Below are 20,856 nucleotides of genomic sequence, written 5' to 3' on the forward strand. Positions count from 1 at the left end.
TGAATCCCGGTGTCCCATATGGTCCCCCGTGCTTGCCAGGAGCTATTTCTGAGCAGACAGCCAGGAGTAACCCCTGAGCACCACCGGGTGTGGCCCAAAAACAAAAAAAGAAGAAGTATTTTAAATAGGTCATTCCCAGAGAGGCTTAGTATTTATTTTTTACTCAATTAAAATACAAATGCAGAGATGTAGAAAAACTGCTCTCCCTATCACTCCATCTCTGAGGCATGTTGATATTTTTACTCTATGGCTGTCAAAATAAATCTTCTTGTATTCTAGTGTCAATCATAAAGCATAAAAATTGGAGAATATGGGGGCCGGGCGGTGGCGCTGGAGGTAAGGTGCCTGCCTTGCCTGCGCTAGCCTAGGACGGACCGCGGTTCGATCCCCCGGCGTCCCATATGGTCCCCCAAGAAGCCAGGAGCAACCTCTGAGCGCATAGCCAGAAGTAACCCCTGAGCGTCACAGGGTGTGGCCCAAAAACCAAAAAAAAAAAAAATTGGAGAATAAGTTGGGGAGTGGGAGGCCTGGGGTAGTGGTGGAAAGAAGAGGATACTCTGGTGGGTGCTACAGTACTGGTATGATTTCTGCAGAAATCCTGCCATTAGCTCTAATATTATAACTGTTTTGCCTAAAATTAAAATTTTACAAATTTAAAAATAGGGCAGAACAATAGTCCAGGGTACTAGCTGCCTTGCACCTGGCTGACCCAGGTTCAACCCCTGACATTCTATAGGTTCCCTGAGTGCTAAGCTAGAAACAAGCCCTGAGCACAAACGACTGTAATCATTATTACAAAAAAAAAATAATAAGTTGTTTAAATGAGGCAGGATTTTTTTGTTTTGTTTTGTTTTGTTTTTGAGTCACACCCAGCAGCGCTCAGAGGTTACTCCTGGCTCTAAGCTCAGAAATCGCTCCTGGCAAGCTCGGGGACCATATGGGATGCCAGGATTCGAACCACTGTCCTGCATGCAAGGCAAACACCCTACCTCCATGCTATCTCTCCAGCCCCAATTCATTCCATTTTTGAGAGCATACAGAGGAGTACCATCATATATCTGGTTTCTCTCATGACAGCCATGCTACGGGGATACATATCTACAGAAACAGATGGAACAGTGCAGAATAATTTCAAATATTTGTAATACTTGTACATTTTAAAGTAGAGAGGAAGAGAAAGAAAAATGAGGCAGTTAAGTGCAGCCAGGGTGAAAGTAATGCTGTGTTTCCTTGAATTTACTCTTCTGTTCTATTGTTTGTTTTGGGGCCACACCCAGCAGTGCACAGGGCTTTCTGACTCTTGGCCCTGCACTTAAGAATCACTCCTGCTGGGGCGGGGAAGGTGGCACTAGAGGTAAGGTGACTGCCTTGCAAGCGCTAGCGTAGGATGGACCAGACCGCGGTTCGATCCCCCGGCGTCCCATATGGTCCCCCCAAGCCAGGGGCGATTTCTGAGTGCATAGCCAGGAGTAACCCCTGAGCGTCAAACAGATGTGGCCCCCCCCCAAAAAAAAAAAAAAAGAATCACTCCTGGTGGGAATCAGGAGATTGTATGGGGTCCCAGGGATTGCTGTGTGCAAGGCAGGTCCTACCCACCGTACTATCTCCCTGGCTTTAACACCCATCTTTCTATAGTGGTACCTTTCTCCACCCTGCTGTTAACATTGCTGGTTACCAGGAAATTATGACGGAAAGGGGGAAAGACTCTCCACCCCCAGATCTCCTTTTTAGCAGCACGTTGGAGGAACATGCCAGGGAGACTCAGATCAGCCTGGCATAACATGCCAGTTGTCCACATACCCACTGTCCATACCCTTCCCCCAACCTGGATGTGCGCAGAGGAAGCAGCCCATGAGCACAGCATTCCTAGATCACCCCCTCCCAGGACAGCTCCAACAAAATAAAGCATCACTGAGAACTCCCCATAAAGGTCTCCCTCCTGCCTGCTGTTAGGAGCTGCTGAGAACATCCCACCACAGATTCACCTGGCAGAGAATCCCAGCCCAGAGCAGAGCAAAGAAAATTGAAACCAAACAGCCTGGAGATCACAACTTACATAATTGCTGGTGGGCGAGGGCCCGCCTCCTCCCCTCTTCTGCTGGGGTAAAGGCGACAATGCCCAGCCAGCTCAGTCCTTGGGCTTCAGAACTCCTAAGATGAGCCAGCCAGCAAGCTGCCCACTGAGACACTCAAATTTTCCATGATGAAACACAACTCTCTCTCCGCCCTCTTAAAAATAGCATCCTCGTTCCGGTAAGGCAGTGCTGCCCGCTCCAAACTGGAGGTGCACTGGAAAAGCACCTGCTTCTCTCCTAGCCCTACTTCATCCCTTCATCTGGGCAAAGAGGACCCTTCGGATCAGTCCAAAGACCAGCTGCACCCACAAGCCTGAAGGCTGCTGGCACTCCCCAGCAAACAATGAATGAAGGCCGGAAGCACCCGGCTCTCTGGGCAGATGCCAACTCCCGCCAGCCCATAATAATCCTGTCGCGATGGCTCCCTCGGTTAACTTTCAAGGAAGCCAAAAGGTGAATTAAGGGAGCCACCTACTGCCAGGTGGACTCACTTTGTTTTTATTTTGTTTTGTGGCTGCACCTGACAGTGCTCCAGGCTTACTCCTGGCTCCATGCTCAGAGATCACTCACTGCAGTGCTGGAAGAACCAATGATAATGCTGGAAGTCAAACCCAGGTCGGCTATGTGCAAGGCAAGTGCCCTTCCCATTGTACTCTCTGGTCCCATGTGGGTTCACTTTATATGATTTCTTTCTTCTTTGGGGGGTGAGAGGAGAAACAGAGAAGGTGGTCAAACCACACCTGCTGGTATTCAGGAATAACTCCTGAGGATGTTAGGAGGAGGCTGGGGACACATGTGATACAAAGGATTCAACCAAGGTTTGTTAGCCATGTGCAAGGCAAGTTCCTAAACCTCTGCACTTTCTGTTCCTGTTATTTCTGCTGTAGAAGTAAGGTTCTGATGAAAGAACCAAGTAGCAGGATATTTGCTGTTCCTTCTGGGTGGGCAACAAAGGCTAAAAAGCAACTATTCCTTGAAGGGGGCTGCAAACAAGGGACAAAGGTACCCCCAACAGTCTTTAAAAGAGGAGGGCGAGGGCCAGAGAGACAGCATGGAGGTAAGTTGTTTGCCTTGCGTGCGAAAGGACGGTGGTTCGAATCCCAGCATTCCATATGGTCCCCCGAGCCTGCCAGGAGTGACTCCTGAGCGCTGCTGGGTGTGACCCAAAAACCAAAAAAAAAAAAAAAAGAGGGGGGAGGGCGAGGATCAGGGAAATGGTATAGTGCTTAGGGTGTTTGCCTGGCATGTACTGACCTTGGCTTCAATCCCCAGCTCCACAGAGCCTTAACAACACCACAAGCCTCACACCATTGCATTGAGTTGTACCAAAATCTGTTGGAAGGGGACTCTGGGCTACTTGAGCACCACTTAAGTCCACAAGGAATATTAGGAAGAGCAGAAGACAGAGAGATAACACAGAGGGTAGGGTGTTTACATTGCACATGGCTACCCAGGATTCAGTCGCTCCCATCCCACATGGTCTTCCGAGCACTGCCAGGAGTGATCCCTTTATCAGGACCAGGAGTAAGCTCTGACTACTGCCAGGTATGGTCCTCCAAATGTGTGTGTGTATGTCTGTTTGTGCACACATGCTCATGCACAAGCACATGCAGGGACCAAAGAGATGGTACAATGGGTAGGGAGTATGCAAGGGGTTGGATCCCTGGCAGCCCATCTTATTCCTTGAGCATCAACAGAAGTAATCACTGAACAACAAAAGAACAGGAGTAAACTCTGAGCACTGCTTAGAGTGGCCAAAAGTTTTTCGTTTTTTGTTTTTAATTAAGAAAGAGGGGCCGGAGAGATAGCACAGTGGTAGGGCATTTGCCTTGCAAGAAGCCAATCCAGGACGAACAGTGGTTTGAATCCCAAAACATGGCATCCCATATGGTCTCCCATGCCTGCCAGGAGCGATTTCTGAGCACAGAGTCAGGAGTAACCCCTGAGCACCACCAGGTATGAGCCAAAAACAAACAAACAAAAAAAGTTAAGAGAGAGCAAGCTGGGTTATTAAAAGATAGCTACACCTCGGGCCCGGAGAGATAGCACAGTGGCGTTTGCCTTGCAAGCAGCCGATCCAGGACCTAAGGTGGTTGGTTCGAATCCCGGTGTTCCATATGGTCCCCCGTGCCTACCAGGAGCTATTTCTGAGCAAACAGCCAGGAGTAACTCCTGAGCACCACAGGGTGTGGCCCAAAAACCAAAAAAAAAAAAAAAGATAGCTACACCTCAAAGCACAGCTGAATGTTATGTTCTGGATGCTCTGTGCCTGAGAGTTGGAGGAAATAACAGCATGTAGATGCTTCCAGAAACACAGAAACTTCCCTGAGGGTTTAGGGAAAGTGAAGCTCAGGCTGTGTGTTTCCCCTGACTAGGATGGGTTTTCATGCTGTGTCTCCGCTGACTGGGCTGACCAGGGTGGGTTCTTTTCAGCTGAACATGATAATGTGTTCTAGGTTTGCGATAGTATGCCTTGGGGGATCACCTCAAAGTGTCTATAAGCTTTCAGCACAAATGACCAAGTTCCTCTCCATGGACTCTCCCCTTCTGCTTACCAACCCATCCTATTTTTTAAGTGTATGTGCTTGTTTTTTATTTCTTTATTGCTGTTATTTGGTTAGGGGCTGGTGGGCTTCCTCTTTGCTTTTGCATTCAGAGTTATTCCCAGACTATGTGTGTGGCTGGTGATCAAACCCAGAAGGTAAGTACCTTACCTTCTGACCCTCTACTCTCCTTTTAGCCCTCAAGGTTACTTTTCTCTTTCTGGGGGGTGGGGGAGATGGAGAGAACAGTGCTCAGCACTTATTTCTGGTTCTGTATTCAGGGATCACTCTCTAGCAGTGCTCAGGGAACCATAAGAAATGCCAGGAATCAAGCCCAGGTCAGTCATGTTCAAGTAAAATGCCCTACACACTGTCGTATGGTTCCGCCCCCTTGGTCCCCTTTCCCAGTTACTTTTATTATGATTTTCCAGTGCACTGTTAGCTAGACTCAAACACTAAGTATTAAGGCAGAGGACTTCTCCTTCCTCCCCCTTACATTACAAAACTGGGTATTTAGATCAAGATAAAATAAGGTATCATAGCCAGGCAGATGCTCAGAGAACTATAGTACAGCACAATCCCTGCATGCAGGAGCTCCAGGTTTGATCCCGGCACTGTGCCACAAACAGTAGCACCCGAATACAATAAGGACTTTAAGTCTCTTTGCTTATAAAAGAAGTTTCACTCCTTGGACAGGCATCTTATTGGCACCTTACACAGGCTGCAGCTCACCCATTTTCAATTCACAGTCAATAGGACTTCCCAGCACCACTGTTTCCTGACATGTCACAACAGCATTAAGACAAGCAAGCACGGGCCCGGAGAGATAGCACAGCGGTGTTTGCCTCGCAAGCAGCCGATCCGGACCAAAGGTGGTTGGTTCGAATCCCGGTGTCCCATATGGTCCCCCGTGCCTGCCAGGAGCTATTTCTGAGCAAACAGCCAGGAGTAACCCCTGAGCACCGCTGGGTGTGACCCAAAAACCAAAAAAAAAAAAAAAAAAAAAAAGACAGGCAGGGGGCCAGATAGCACAGCGAGTAGGGCATTTGCCTTGCATATGGCTGACCTGATTTTGATCTCTGGCATCTCACATGGTCTCCCAAGCACCACCAGGAATGATCCCAGAGTGCAAAGGTAAGAGTAACCCCTGAGCATCACCTGGTATGACCCAAAAAGCAAGCAATAAATTAAGTGAGAGGCCAGAGTGATAATACAGCAAGTGGGGTATTTGTCTTGCATGTGTCTGATCAGGGTTCAATTCCTGGCATCCCATATTGTCCTCTGAGCACTGCCAGGAATGACCTCTGAGAACTGTTGAGTATGTCCCCGCCCCAAAAAAAGACAGATTAGCACTACTGCCCGTAGTGGACCTGACCCTTACCTGCCTCTGCACACCCAGGGTTCCCACCTGATCAGTGGTCAGGGATGGAGATGCACAGTACGTGAGTACCCCAATATCACAGGGCCTGGGCAAGAGGAGCTACAATACTAGGGGCAATGGGAAGGAAGAACCAAGCAACACACTGGTGGAACAAGAAGTCCAGACAGACAAAGGGGCGCAGCTGGGAGGCATGTCATGTACATGCTTTTATTTCTATTTGGGGGCCATTTAAGAGGGTACCTGGGACTACATTAGGCTCTGTGTGATAGAACAAGGTCAGGGCTCAGCATGTTAAGGGCCTGTGTTAAGCTCTGCAAGGGACCCAAAGCCCTCTGGCCTGTAGGTTTATTTTTTAAGTTGGGCTGAGACTAGTGCTTAGGGTCACTCCACAGTATTCAGGAGACTTAGGGATGCCAGAAATTGAACTCAGGCTGGCTGCATTCAAAGCAAGTACCCTATCAGCTGTACTATCTTACAATTTTTACCTTTTTTTTTTTTTGCTTTGAAGCCACACATCATGATGCTTGGGTCTGCACTCAGGAAATTACTCCAGATGGTGCTGGGAGACCATATGGGATGGTCAAAATCAAACCAGCCATGTGCAAGGCAAGCAAGTACTATTTCTCCAGCCCCTAGAGGTACATTTTTTATTTTTATTTTTTATTTATTTATTTATTTTTTGGTTTTTGGGTCACACCCATAAGCACTCAAGGGTTCCTCCTGGCTCTACACTCAGAAATCACTCCTGGCAGGCTCGGGGGACCATATGGGATGCCAGGATTCAAACCACTGTCCTTTTACATGCAAGGCAAACCTCTATGCTATCTCTCCGGCCCCTTGAGGTACATTTTTTAAATGAGGGTCACACCCAGCAATACTTCACCAGATTGGGGCAGGGAGAGCTGTGGCTGGTGGTACTGGGGCTCACCAGGGCTATACCCAACATTGTAGGAGCAGGAGAGAGGGGCACAGAATACCAGAGATCAAACCCAGGGCCTTATTCTGGTAGAAGAGCACTTGAGCAGGACCCTTGCCCCTGCATTTTCGAGGCTCCTCTGGCTGCCAGCAGACAGGATGCCACAGTGAGCAAGAGCAGGGGTAGGAAACAGGACTGAGATTTGCTCTGAGGAAGTGGCATGTTTGGCCACTGACCAACCAGAGTGGGGCTGGCCCAGCTCTGCCCACATGCTGAAGATGGCTGCAGCATGGCCTGATGGGAGCCTGTTGGGCCTGCCCCAATGTCACCACATCAACAACAATGTGAGTCAGACAGTCACAGCAGCAGTAAAGCGTGATGAGATCATAGATTCCTAAGAGGGTATTAGAGAGAAATACTCTCACAAAGGAAATATAAAATGGATTTTTAGTAGCATGGAATGACATGGCATAGAACGATATCTTTAGGACATTTCCTATATCATGTAAATGTATCATCATCTTAGGACATGACCTGTATCATGGTAATTCATTTATTAGTGGACGTAATATGTGAGAATTGGGATCCTCATTTAAGATGTTTGTAATAGAAGGTGGGGTATCTGCCTTACATGTGGCCAACCTGAGTTTGAACCCTGGATTTATTGAGCCCCAATAGGAGTTATCTCTGAGTATAGAAGCGGGAATAAGTCCTAAGCACCATCAGGTGTGGCCCCAAAACATCAAAACAATAAAATAAAATGTTTGTAAACAGAGAGCTCTATGAGCTGAAAATACACTGTGAACCTAAGAGGCCCACATTTGATTCAGGGTATTGCCTCGTCCCCTGAGCACAAAGCTTAGACTACTCCTCAAGCACCAATGTGTGAGGTCCAGTGAAATAAAAAATAACAAAACTCACTTTAATTTGGGGGAGTTGTTTGGCCACACCTGACTGCTCAGGGTTACTCCTGGCTCTGTACTCAGGATTCACTCCTGGTGGTGCTCACACTGAATGCCAGGGATTGAACCTGTGTTGGCTGTTTATAAAGAAAACATCTGGAGCTATAGAGATAGCAGTGTTAGGGCGTTTGCCTTGCAAGCAACTGACATTGGTTCAAATCCTGGCATCCCATATGGTTCCCCGTGCCTGCCAGGAGCGATTTCTGAGTGCAGAGCCATGAGTAAGCCCTGAGTGCTTCCAGGTGTGACCAAAAAAAAAAGAAGAGGGGGGGGGAGGAAGGAAGGAAGGAAGGAAGGAAGGAAGGAAGGAAGGAAGGAAGGAAGGAAGGAAGGAAGGAAGGAAGGAAGGAAGGAAGGAAGGAAGGAAGGAAGAAGGAAGGAAGGAAGGAAACAAACATACTTCCTACCATTTTATAGCCTCAGGCCCTTGCTTTTATTTTTGTGATGTTGTTACTTAATGGTTGCATGACTTTGTTTCGTGGTGACAAATCCTCTGAGCTGAGCCCCAGCTCCCATAACATAGTGGAAAAGCTACTGTCCACTGCTAAGTGCTAGAGCTCAGGCCCCCAGGTGGATTGGTGAGGGACCAGGGAACCCTTGGCTGGACTCTCTCTAGAGTACCAGAGAAGTGGTGCCCTTAATGTGGAGAATGGGGCAGGAGGCAGGAAACAAGCCTGGTGTGGGGCCTAACCTGGCTCCAGTTTCTGGGGAACCACAAGGAGGAAGGTGCCATCACAGCAGGAAGGGCCTGGACCTAGGAGGCTACACTTTGCTTTCACTCCCTCTTCCTCTGCTGGTCCTAGCTGGTCTCTGTCTACACAGCAGTGCACTGCATCTCCTGGCTCAGTGGGTTCCAATAGAGTCTGAATGTCATTCATGATGAGCAACAGGGGTGGAGAGCAGTGCAGAGCGAAGGGGTGCTCAAAGGGCTGAGTACACACTTGGCATGTAGGAGGAGACTCGGGTTCTATCACTGGGTCTCCTACACCAAATGATCCCCTAAGCAACTTTTGAGCACGGAGCCAGGTTTAGGCCAAAACCCAGAATACAAAGGGAAAAAAGAGAGAATAATCTACCGTCCTGCTAGCTTTCTTTTTTTTTTTTTTTTTTGGTTTTTGGTTTTTGGGCCACACCCAGCAGTGCTCAGGGGTTACTCCTGGTTGTCTGCTCAGAAATAACTCCTGGCAGGCACGGGGACCATATGGGACACCGGGATTCGAACCAACCACCTTTGGTCCTGGATCGGCTGCTTGCAAAGCAAACACCGATGTGCTATCTCTCCGGGCCCGTCCTGGTAGCTTTTGCCAGCAGACTTCTCACTCTAATTCTCAGCCAGCCAGCCTGATCCCACATACATTTCTAAGTTTACAACCAGCTCCTCACTTTCTCCAGGCAATTGGGAGGGGAATAATGGGGCTCTCCCAGGGTGCTTAGGAACATGCAGCCCATAGCCCCACAGCCAGTAGCTTTGGACTGGAGAGACAGAGGTAAGACTAACAAGGGGGATGCTCTGCCCAAGAGGGGCTGGGAGATGTTTCAATGGCTAGCATGTGCAGGGTCCTGAATTCCATCTCTGGTGTGGCCCCTATTGGGAGTAGCTCTGGTGAACTTTGAGTTTCACCCTCAAGCCTACATCACTTGGCCAGGCATTACCAGGGATGGCTCTGAACTCCCCCAAACGCCACCAGGTACTAACCTTGGCATCAAATCTGATCCCTAAGCACTACCAACAGTGATCTCTGAGCATGGAACCAGCCAGGAATACGCTGTGAGTAAAGCTGGGTGTGACCAAAAAAAAAAGAAGAAGCTGCAGCAGAATTTAGAATGCATGCTTCCACCTTCACCCACGTATACAGAGGAAACCAAAATGAACTTTCTTACCATTAGACTTTAAAATAAAAAGGGCTGAAGAAATAGGATGTCAGGCATTTGCCTTGCAACCAGCCAATCTTAGTTTAATCCCTGATACCAGATAAAGTCCCCCTAAAATACTGCCAGGCATGACTCCTGAGCCAAAGAGCCAAGAATTGCCTTGAACAACACAGGCAAAGCCCCCAAACTCAAAAGAAACAAGCAAAAAGAAACATGAGGACAAGGTTGGTGCACAAAGGACTGAGCACATGAGACCTCAGGTTTGATCCCAGCATGGGATGGCCCCGGAGCACTGCAATGAATGACTCCCCTCACCTCCCACACACACACCCATTTCTATACTGGGAATGGCACCCAAGGTCCAAGCAGCTGAGACCCACAATTTATTTTTGTATCGTTTTTAGCAGTGCCAGAGCTCAATTGCACATGCAAGGCAGTCGCTCTATCCCCGAGTTACATCTCTCTGGCCCAAATGAAATAAGGATAAGCAAAGGTTTAAGCCACCTGGAGCCAGTGGAGCAGTTATGCAGGCGGTTTCACAATCTGGCGGAACTGTCAGGGAGAAGTCAACATTCCTGGAGAATTCCAAGGGAACAATGTTTCTAGAAAAGGTACCGAATGTAGCAAGGAGCTGCCTCCACACTGGGTCAATATTTGCCGAGCCAGAGTCTCTGCTGCACCACTCGCTTATCTGCAGCCAGGCAGACGCCCCAGAGTCAGTCTCATTCACACAGGAAGGAAGGGGAGGGAAAGGAAAGATCATGAAGATCACAGTCTGCAGTTGGGGGTCCTAACCAGGTGCAGGGGGTGGTTCACACTTGTCCATACGGTAGGCTCAGAGAGGATGGTGGGTGGGGAGATTCAGTTAACCAACCACCCAGTGTACCAGCACAGGCCTGCCCCATTTTAAATGTCGACAGCCCCAGCAGGAGGGCCTGGCCCAGGGACTACCTAAGGAGATGGTTCAGGGGCCAGAGAGATAGCACAGTGGGAGGGCGTTTGCCTCACATGCGGCAGACCCAGGATGGACCTTGGTTTGATTCCCGGCATCCCATATAGTCCCCGGAGCCTGCCAGGAGTGATTTCTTTTTTTTGTTTTTGTTTTTGGATCACACCCGGCAGTGCTCAGGGGTTACTCCTGGCTGTCTGCTCAGAAATAGCTCCTGGCAGGCACGGGGGACCATATGGGACACCGGGATTCGAACCAACCACCTTTGGTCCTGGATCTGCTGCTTGCAAGGCAAACGCCGCTGTGCTATCTCTCCGGGCCCCAGGAGTGATTTCTGAGCGCAGAGCGAGGAGTAATCCCTGAGCACTGCCAAGTGAGGCCTAAATTGTGTATAGGTCTGGCCACAGGCTAAGAGAAGACCAAATGTTCCTCAGAGCACAGGCCTGTATACAGATGGTGCTCAGGTGCCATGGGGGTTGATGCCTCTCAATAGACCACACCCAGCATCCAGGGCATTTAGTGCTGCCCTGCCTGTGTTGACACTTGGCCCTGCCCACAGGCGGTCACACAGGTCTGAGCTACACCGCCTAGCTGTGCCAGGCACACAGTAGTAGCTGCAGAATGAGCAGGACTCAGCAGGGAAAGGGAGCATAACTCCCTACAACCCAGAATGAGGTGTAGAATCCATTCTATTCAATCCACATCCATCCACCAGAGGCAAATCTGGCAGAGAAAACCAGGCCCTTTCAAAACTGCCAAATAACTATACCAAGTTCTTTTGTTGTTGTTTTGTTGTTGTTTTTGTTTTTGAGTCACACCCAGCAGCGCTCAGGGGTTACTTCCTGGCTCTACGGTCAGAAATCGCTCCTGGCAGGCTCGGGAGACCATATGAGATGTCGGGATTTCGAACCACTGTCCTTCTGCATGCAAGGCAAATGCCCTACCTGCATGCTATCTCTCTGGCCCCTGTACTGAGTTCTTGAACTGACTTATGTCACTTGCCACCAGAAACTTCAGGTTCTGGCCTAGGAGCTTTACAAAACATAAAGTTCAAGCAATGAGATGATTTCCCTAAGTTCTAGTTCCGATGAGCAAGAATGAAGAGGAACCGTGGTCTGTGAGTCACTAAGTAAGGATGCAGATGGAGAAGACAGCTCAAGTGGTAAAGAACACATCAGCACGTGCACGGCCCTGCATTCCATGCTAGGCACCACACACCCACTCCCCAGCACCTATGCTGTTTATTTGGACAACATCCAACAGTGCTCAGGACTTACTCTGGCAATGTTCAGGGGATATCAAGGATTAAACCCAGATCAGGGGATGCATGCAATGCAAATGCCCTACCCACTGTACTATTGCTCCGGCCCCTGTGACTCCCTATAAAATCTCAGTTCAAGGGCCCAGAGTGATAGCACAGCAGGAGAGCATTAGCCTTGCATGTCATGTGACAGACCCAGGTTCAATGTTGGCATCCTATATGGTCCCCCAAGCCTGCCAGGAGTGATTCCTAAGTACAGAGCCAGGAGAAAACCCTGAGCACCACTGCCACTGGGTAAGCCCCTCTCCCAAACAAGCAAACAAACACCAAAACTTAAAACCTCAATTTATAGTCCCTAAAAGCTAACAGGGTGGGTTGGTCTCCAAGTAATTCCAGCCATTGCTCCTTTAACTTCTCTGTAACAGGATCTACTGCTTTTCTGTAACAGGATTCTCTTTTTCACAACTAAAGAATAAAATGCTTGAGCTTCAGGGCTGAGCAGGGAGTTCCAGAGCCAAGAGGGTGCTCAGGCAGGACTCTGGGCTCCTCCTCCGCAGTGTGGCTTAGCTGGCTCCTTCTCTAGCCTCTAGGCCCCACCTCAGTGCTGATGAAGCTGGAGTGATGCTCACACAGAGCTCAGCACTCATGAGGGGAAGGGAAATAATGGAGATTATTATAAATTGCTGGAAATGGCGAGAGCTGGTCTGGAAGCACTGCCAGCCAAGTGGCAAGTCTGGGATAGATTGGAAAGCTGTCTCGGGGCCTCAGGCAAAAGCCTGGGGCTGCTCTGGGGCTGTGGCCTTGAAGGAAGAAACCTGGGTGGGGGGGTGAGGGAGAGAGAGAAATAGTGTTACAGAGAGAGAAGGGAGAGGGTGTGGAGCCCTTTTCTCTCTGTGCATAGAAGCCCAGGGCTCTCAGGGGCTGTAGAGACAGAGGTCTTGCATATGACCGAGGTGGCTTTTATTCTTGGCATCCCACATGGTCCCCCAAGCCTGGAGCGTGCCAAGAATCATCCCCGAGCCAGAAGCCTTAGGCAATGTTGTGTGTCCTTCCTTCCCCTCAAAAAAAAAAGAAAGAAAAAAGGGGGGTTGCATTGCTTTTCTTCCTCTGGCCCCTTGACTCAGCTCCCTAAGAGGCCCCATTCTGAGCAGTGAGCACCTAACTCAAAAGAAAGAAAAACAGTTCTGGGGCTAGAGTGATAGCACAGTGGTAGGGTGTTTGCCTTGCATGTGACCAACCCAGGATGGATTCCGGTTTGATTCCTAGCACCCTATATGTTCCATCGAGCCTGCTATGAGCGATTTCTGAATGTAGAGCCCTGAGCTCCGTCGGGTGTGACCCCCCCCCAAAAAAGCCCTCCCCCCCCCCAAAAAAAAAATCTGGGACCTGAGAGATAGCCTGGAGGTAAGGCGATATGGTCCTGCCTGCCAGGACCATAGAGCCAGGAGTAACCCTTGAGCACTGCTGGGTGTGACCCAAAAGCCAAAACAAAACAAAACGATCTGTGGAGTGATATTCCCAAACAAAGCTGGGTTGGAGAATGCAGCGGGCTAGATGAGGGTCATCACTCTGCTTGCAGGAGGATCTGTCTCAAGCACTGTACCATCCCCTAGTACTTCCAGACTTCAAGCCAGGAGTTACCTCAGAACACAATAGGGGTGGTGCAAAAACCACGTGCACACAATGAAAACCAAAAACTCAGGGCACAGAGCCCGTGCTTTGATCAAAGCTATGCTTTTCCTTCCTCACTCCCACAGCCAGCCAGCGATACTTATTGAGCAAATGTTACATGTCCATCTTAGTGCCAAACACTACAATGTGCCAGCACTGTGTTTGAGGAGCCTGTTCTTATTTTGGGGGGAGTGGAGTGGAGGATGGTGGCAGATCTCTGTGAAGAGTAGGTGGCGAGTGGAACCCCTGAGAAGAGAAGACTCGGAAGCTCCAGAGCTGGACTCTTGCACAACTATCTCAGCCTCAGGGAACATACGAATGCCAGTATCAGGGGAACATACTGGTGCCTCTGATCTACTGACATGCCCCAGGCCAGTGGCGCTGGCACAGAGAAGCCAGCAGAGCGGACATGGGCTTGACCAGTGGGAAGTTCCATGCTGGTGGCATTTGTGGCTCTGAGCTGATAGCTCCCACCCAGACTTAAATCTGTTCCAGTTGGAGACACGCTCAGAAACTGGGGCAGCAGCTACATGAAACTCTGAGATCCAGGATCTGAGAGATAGCACAGCAGAGGGCATTTGCCTTGCATGCAGCTAACCCAGGAAGGACTTGGGTTTGATTCCCAGCATCCCATATGTTTCCCTGAGCCAGGGGCAATTTCTGAGTGCATAGCCAGAAGTAACTCCTGAGTGTCACCAGGTGTGGCCCCAAAACCAAAAAGAAACCCTGACATCCCCAGAAAGGAGCCTAAGAGCAGCTTTTCTGCAGGACTCTCCTCTCCCCTGTGTTTGTTTTGTTTAAGGAGGAATCCCTAACAGTGTTCAGAAGGCCTATAATCAGGTCAAAGCACTAGCACAGCAGAAAGGACGCTTTCTCTGCACACTACTGAACTGGGTTCTTTCCCAGCACCACATAGGGTCACCTGTATGTTCCATCGATCCCTGAGCACAGAACCAAGACTAAGTTCTGAGCACTGGCTCAAACAAACCAAAACGAAAGAGGCCCCAAAGCCTGCTGGCGATTCTTAGCCACTCAGGCTCAATGCAAGCACCCAAATAGTGGTTCTGTAGAGCCCTGCAGAGCTGAATAACCTGGAATACCCCAGTGGTGACCAGGGTCTTCAATGACTGACCTGAGAATGCTGGGAGCTGACCTGGGGCAAACTGTACACACAGCAACCCCTTTTGTACACCAGACTAGAGACCATCCTAATGGCGGTGCAGAAGAGAGTCTGGCCTGATCTGAGGCACAAATGGGAAAGCCTGGCCCCAGTACAGAGGCTGCATTTTTCATCCTTTTTTTTGGGGGGGGGAGGGGGTTGGGGCCACACCTGGTTCTGCACTCAGAAATCACTCCTGGAAGGCTCAGGGGACCATATGGGATGCCAAGGATTGAACCCGGCCGCGTGGAAGGCAAATGTCCTACTGCTGTGCTATGGCTCCAGCTCCTCATCTTTCTTTCTTATTGGGGGGGAGGGGCTTACTCCTGATGGGCTCAAGGGACTATATGGGTTCCAGGAAGCAAACATGGGTTATGCCTTACCCATGGCACTATCGCTTTAGTCCATGCTTCATTATTTTTTCAACTTCAAACTGGAGCACAGTTTGATAAGAGCGGCCAGGGTTTGGGGCCTGAGTCTCTGCTGCTGCTACTGCAAGAGGGAGGTCACTTGGAGAGACCCACTGAGTAGTGGGCTTGGGCTGGATCCTGATACCACTTGGAGTGCCAAGAGGCATAGTGTGTGGATTGCTATCACTGTAATCACAGCAGGAATGGTGAGGTAGGGAAGGAGAGAAAAGAAATTTGGGGGCCAGAACCAGAATATAGTGGGTAGGGAGTTTGCTTTGCACATTGAACCCAGTTTCATTCTTAGCATCATACATGATCCCCTAGTTTCTACCCAAAGTCATCCCCAGCTCATAAGCCAGAATTAAACCCTAAACATCACTGGCTGTGGTCTCCCGAAATAAGTTAACTAAATTAAATTACTTTGTTTGAATTTTGATAGTGACTCACTCAAATCCTAACACATTTCCTTATGTATTGAGTAGAAATATAGAAATACAAGTGCTGGGCCTGAAGGGATATTATACTGGGTTGGGCGCTTGCATGCGCCCAGGTTCCAACCCCGGCACCCCATGTAGTCAGTCCCCTAAGCCCCACCAGGAGTGACCTAAGCACAGTCAGGAATGACCCCTATGCATAGACACAGGAATAAGTCCTGATCACTCTCCTGAGCCAGGGTATGATCCAAAGAAATAAAAGTAAACAGAAATAATACAAGTTTTAGACTTTCTACTCATTAGCAGAGCCTCTCTCACACAGAGGAGGTGGGAAGGTTATCAAGATCAAGATTTAAATTAAATATGTAAATAGATACTGTTGCTGAAGAATTTATAGTTATTGGGATAATTCAAAGCTTCTAGAATTTTCCTCTGTCACATCATGCTTGCAAACTCTCAGCTTTCATCAGGACCAACAGAATATATACACAATGTCAAATCACCCCATGTTCACAAACTCTGTTCTTTCCATTCAGTATCATCTCAGGATGGAAAACTATCACAGCAGATAAAACTCTTGCTTTGTATGTTGCTGACCCAGGTTCAATTCCTGAGGGGCCAGCGAGATAAAACAGCAGGCAAGATGCTTGTCTTGCATGGGGCCAAAACAGGTTCAATGCTTGGCATCTCATATGATCCCCAAGTTTGCTCTATGCTCAGGACTGAACTCCCTCCCCCGAGCATAGAGCCATATTAAGGCCTGAGCACCACCATGTGTTGTCCCCCCTCAAAAAAAAAATGAACACAGAGCGATGAAGGAAAGAAGGGTGAATAAGCAACAGACCAGGTTAAGGTTAGGGTTTGACCCAGGTTCAATCCTTAGTGCCCCATATGGTCACCTGTATCTGCCAGGAGTAAAAACCCTAAACATCACAGGTGTTGAAGAAAGAAAGGGAGGGGAGTGGAGGGGAAGATGGAGGAAAGAAGGGAAGTAGGGAGGGAAGGAAGAAAGAAAATCATTTATAGAGATACTACAAAAGAATTCATAAAGCAGAGAGCATGCAGACTCATGGTCAAATTCAACTTTCTGCGTAAATTCCAGTTATATTCCAGTCTAGGGGCCAGAGAAATAGCTCATCAGGCCAGAACACTACTTAGCATGCAAGAGGCTTGGGGTTTTGAGATTCTTTTGTGTGCATTTTGTTGGTTTGATTTTTGGTTTGGGGGGGCACACCTAGCAGTACTCAAGACTTCCTCTTAGCTCTGCACTTAGGAATCATTCCGAGTGGACTAAGTGAGGGGGGGGGGGAGTTGTTTGTGGTCCTGAGGATATAACCAGGGCCAGCCACAAGCAAAGCAATGCCCTTCCTGCTTTTATTATCTCTCCAGTCCCGAAAGGCTCAGATTTTATATCCTGCACCTACCTCATGGTCTCCAGAGCACTGTGGCTATGTGCCCAACCCAAAATAAATAAAACCCAAAAGAAATTTGGGCTTTGTCATTCCAAACCCTAGAAATGCAGAGAAAAATCTGGCAACAGCATGAAGTTTCTGAACAGGCAAAGATCAAAATCAACAGTGAAATAAATCCATTTGTAGCAGCTGTGGTCTCATTTACACTTTTTCACACTAAAAGGAGTATGATATGAAAAATGTCACCCAAAAAATCCTGTTTTAAACCCAAACTATTCTAAAAGGGCAAAATCTACCCATCTCTCTTGCACTTTCCATGTTAAAGGGGATTTTCAGGAGAATTAACTATGATGATCCATAGGACTTAGAACAACTCTGGACAGTAATAAGTGCACAATTGGAGTTAGCAATTACAATTCCTATCAAATGAACTGAGCACAATCAAAAAGACAAAACCCAGGGGCCTGGGGAGGTGCTCAGTGTTGCTTGGCTGCCTTGTATGTTTGAGGCTGCAAATTCAACCCCAGACCCCACCCCACACTACAGACTGTGATCCTCAGCTCTGATAGTGAGATCCTGCAGCACCAGGAGTGTGTAGCCCTCACATCACAACAGAAAGGGGAGGAATATGCCCTCCTGGAAATGCACTGTCTGGAAATGTGGCTGTCATAAACTTGCAGGAGACAGAAACATCTGGTCATGTGCTGGCAGAGTTCAGGGAGCTCTTGAATTAGGCTGTAGGGGAGGGGGGCAAGAACTCCAGACCAACAGTAGAGAAAGGTGCTAAGAACTCAATATTTATTTCAAATACAGACGGTGGGGGCAGGCAGAGCACTCCTGAGAGTGGACTGGCCGCTCCCCACCCACCCAACAATGCTTAGGGAATAAGCCCTAAGCACTGCTGGGAAAAAATAATGATAAAGGTTCTAAGCCCAAGGGGGAAGGACATTTAAAGAGCAGAAGTGAGGGGGCAGAGCGGTGGCGCAGGCAGTAGGGCATTTGCCTTGCAAGTGCTAACATAGGACGGACTGCAATTTGATTCCCCCAGCGTCCATTATGACCCCCCAAGTCAGAGGCAATTTCTGAGTGAATAGCCAGGAATAACCCCTAAGTGTCACTGGGTGTGGTCCAAAAACCAAAAAGAAAAAAGGGCAGAAGTGCACATGGAAGTCCTGGACAACATCCGAGGCATCACATAGTGCTCCCCAATACCATATAGTGTCCCCCAGCACCTCATGCTACTCCCAGTACTGCGTGATACTCTCCATCACCACATGATACTCCCAAGCACAGCATAGTACTCCCCAGCACCACCAACTGTGTCCCCTATTCAAAATAAAACAAAAACTTATATTGCTTTAGTTTTAAGGCCAGACCCAGCTCAGTACTTGGAGGGTGTTTTTAGAGGTGCTTAGGGAGATCATGAAGTGCCAGATTAAACCCAAGATTCCCACATGCAAAACATATGCTCCAGTTCTTTGAGCTATCTCCCTAGTCCTAAAAATAAAGGTTGATTAATATCACCCAGAGGGTCAGAGAGCTAGTACAGGGGTTAAAGCTTTGCAGGTGGCAGGCGCTCATTTGATCCCTGGCATCACATATAGTTCCCCAAGCACCTCCAGGAGTGATCCCTGAGCACAGTTACTTGTGGTCCAAAAACCAACAATCAAACAAAAACATACCAAAGAGACCAAACCTGCTCAAATTACCAAGAATGAGATGCTGCTGTGTTGGCTGAACAGCAGCTTAGCCCTGTGCATAATCAATGGATTACCACAAAAAGAGGTCTTTGGGGCACACTCTAGGCATGAGCTCAGACCACCTTTACTCTGAGTCCCAAGAATGCCCCTGGGTCCCCATCTCTTCTCCTGAGCAGCAGTCATGATGCTGATGGTTTAACTTTTTGCTTCACAGAGGCCTATCTGTGACCATAGAGATAAGAGTTGACGCCAAATACTTCCCAAATATTCTGTTCTTACTAGGGGGTAGACAAGCATTGGTCAGGGCCCAGAGGCCACTCAGAGATACTCAGCCAACTCAGCTGGGGGTTCAAAGCTGGAGCCATGAAGCCAGAAATAGCGAAGCAGTAGAGCATTTGCCCTGCTTGTGGCTGACCCAAGAGGGACCCGGTTCAATTCCCAGCATCCCATATGGTTCCCTGGCCTCCCAGGGGTGATTTCTGAGTATAGAGCCAGGAGTAACCCCTGAGCACCGTGGGGTGGATGGCCCAAAAAACAATAAATAAATAAAGTTAAAAAAAAAAAAAAAAAGCTGGGGCCGGGCGGTGGCGCTAAAGGTAAGGTGCCTGCCTTGCCTGCGCTAGCCTTGGATGGACCGCGGTTCGATCCCCCAGTTTCCCATATGGTCCCCCAAGCCAGGAGCAACTTCTGAGCACATAGCCAGGAGTAACCCCTGAGCGTTACCGGGTGTGGCCCAAAAAAAAAAAAAAAGCTGGAGCCAAGGCAAAGCTTTTGGGGCAGGGTTGTCATGCAGCTCTGGGCATCCAACCTGTAGACTCCTGCATGCCAGACAGTTTTCCAGTGTTCTGTGGTCTCTCCGAGCCCCGAGCATGTCCCATGGCCTCACCCAACAGTCCAAGACATAGCCAGTTACTAAATCAGAAAGCTGAACTTAGCTAAGGAAAGTGCAACAGGAATTTCTCGTCCAGCAGGTTTGTCATTCTCCATCAAATGACAGGACACAGCACCTTTAAAAGATAATAAATGGAAATGTGGCTGGAGAGAGAGAGAGAGAGACAGACAGACAGACAGACAGACAGAGACAGAGAGACAGAAAGAGAAACCCTCATACCTACCACGGGGCCTACCATGGGCCAGAGGTCAGAGGTCAGAGGAATGAATGACAAACAATGATCCACACCTACACCCACAACAACACCAACATGGTAAGATGGCCAGGCTGAGCAGCAGCCCACCTTCCTGGTAGGGGTGCGGGACCTTGCTTACCTCCTTCTAGGAGGGGAGGGTTAATCACCAGGCTCATCAGGGCATTGAGCCGATGCCAGGGAACTCACTGGGTGCAGGCAGCACACACCTCATTTGTTCTCACAAGAAACCCTTTTCTTTCTTTCCTCTGCCACTTCCAGCTGTGCCTTCCACAATCCTCCACTGTTCAACCAAAATCAAAGAGCACTGGTGAATGGACCATTGTCCACAAATCACCCTTCTCTCTGCAAACAGCTTGGCCAAGCAAGGGGAGGCGGGGAAGCTAAGAGAAATAGTATAACATGGAATGCTGTGTTAGTACAGCAGGGAGGGTGGTACCAGGTCAATAGGTAGCTGACCTGGGTTCGATCCCTAGCAACCCATAGGGTTTCCTGAGTCCCAGGAGTGATTCTTGGGCACAGAGAGGCACCTGCCAAACATCCTACTTTTAAGGTGATACGTGAATTGTGGGCCTCTCCAGTAATATTGTGGGCCACCAGTGCCACAACTGGAAATACCTGAGAAGCCACACAGAGGCCGGGTTGGACTCCAGGGTCACATCAGCTAGACACCCCAGTCCTCTGAGCGACCTCCTGGCCTCCAACTCTGTGCCTCATATTTAATATACAACAACACATTCATAATATCACTAGACATTCATTTGTACACTATCACATATCGCTTGCATCCTATAATTACGTTGTTATATACCACAAAATGGACATTATGGGTTAGATTATTATGTTGTACAACATATAATTATAAAATTGCTATATGCCTAACAGTCAAATTTTATATATTTAAATGTACTTCTGATCATGACCACAGAAAATCAAATATCATTTGTCCCAAGAGGAAGCTGAGCC

The 20,856-nt window shown here is 48.6% G+C and overlaps 1 protein-coding gene across 2 annotated transcripts in view; it reads right to left on the bottom strand.

Annotated features, from left to right (window-relative positions):
- Nucleotides 1-20,856, bottom strand: part of ATP9A (ATPase phospholipid transporting 9A (putative)) — a 109,900-nt gene that overhangs the window by 78,008 nt on the left and 11,036 nt on the right. Inside the window, exon 1 of one of the 2 annotated variants that reach the window (XM_049781312.1) lies at nt 2,057-2,408. The exons of the other annotated variant lie outside the window; for it this stretch is intronic. Coding sequence (XP_049637269.1) covers nt 2,057-2,058 — 2 coding nt within the window. The 5' untranslated portion in view covers nt 2,059-2,408. Of the gene's footprint in view, nt 1-2,056; nt 2,409-20,856 lie in introns of those variants that run through there. 2 annotated transcript variants of the gene reach the window in all.

This window comes from Suncus etruscus, chromosome 9 (assembly GCF_024139225.1).
Source record: "Suncus etruscus isolate mSunEtr1 chromosome 9, mSunEtr1.pri.cur, whole genome shotgun sequence".
NCBI lineage: Eukaryota > Metazoa > Chordata > Mammalia > Eulipotyphla > Soricidae > Suncus > Suncus etruscus.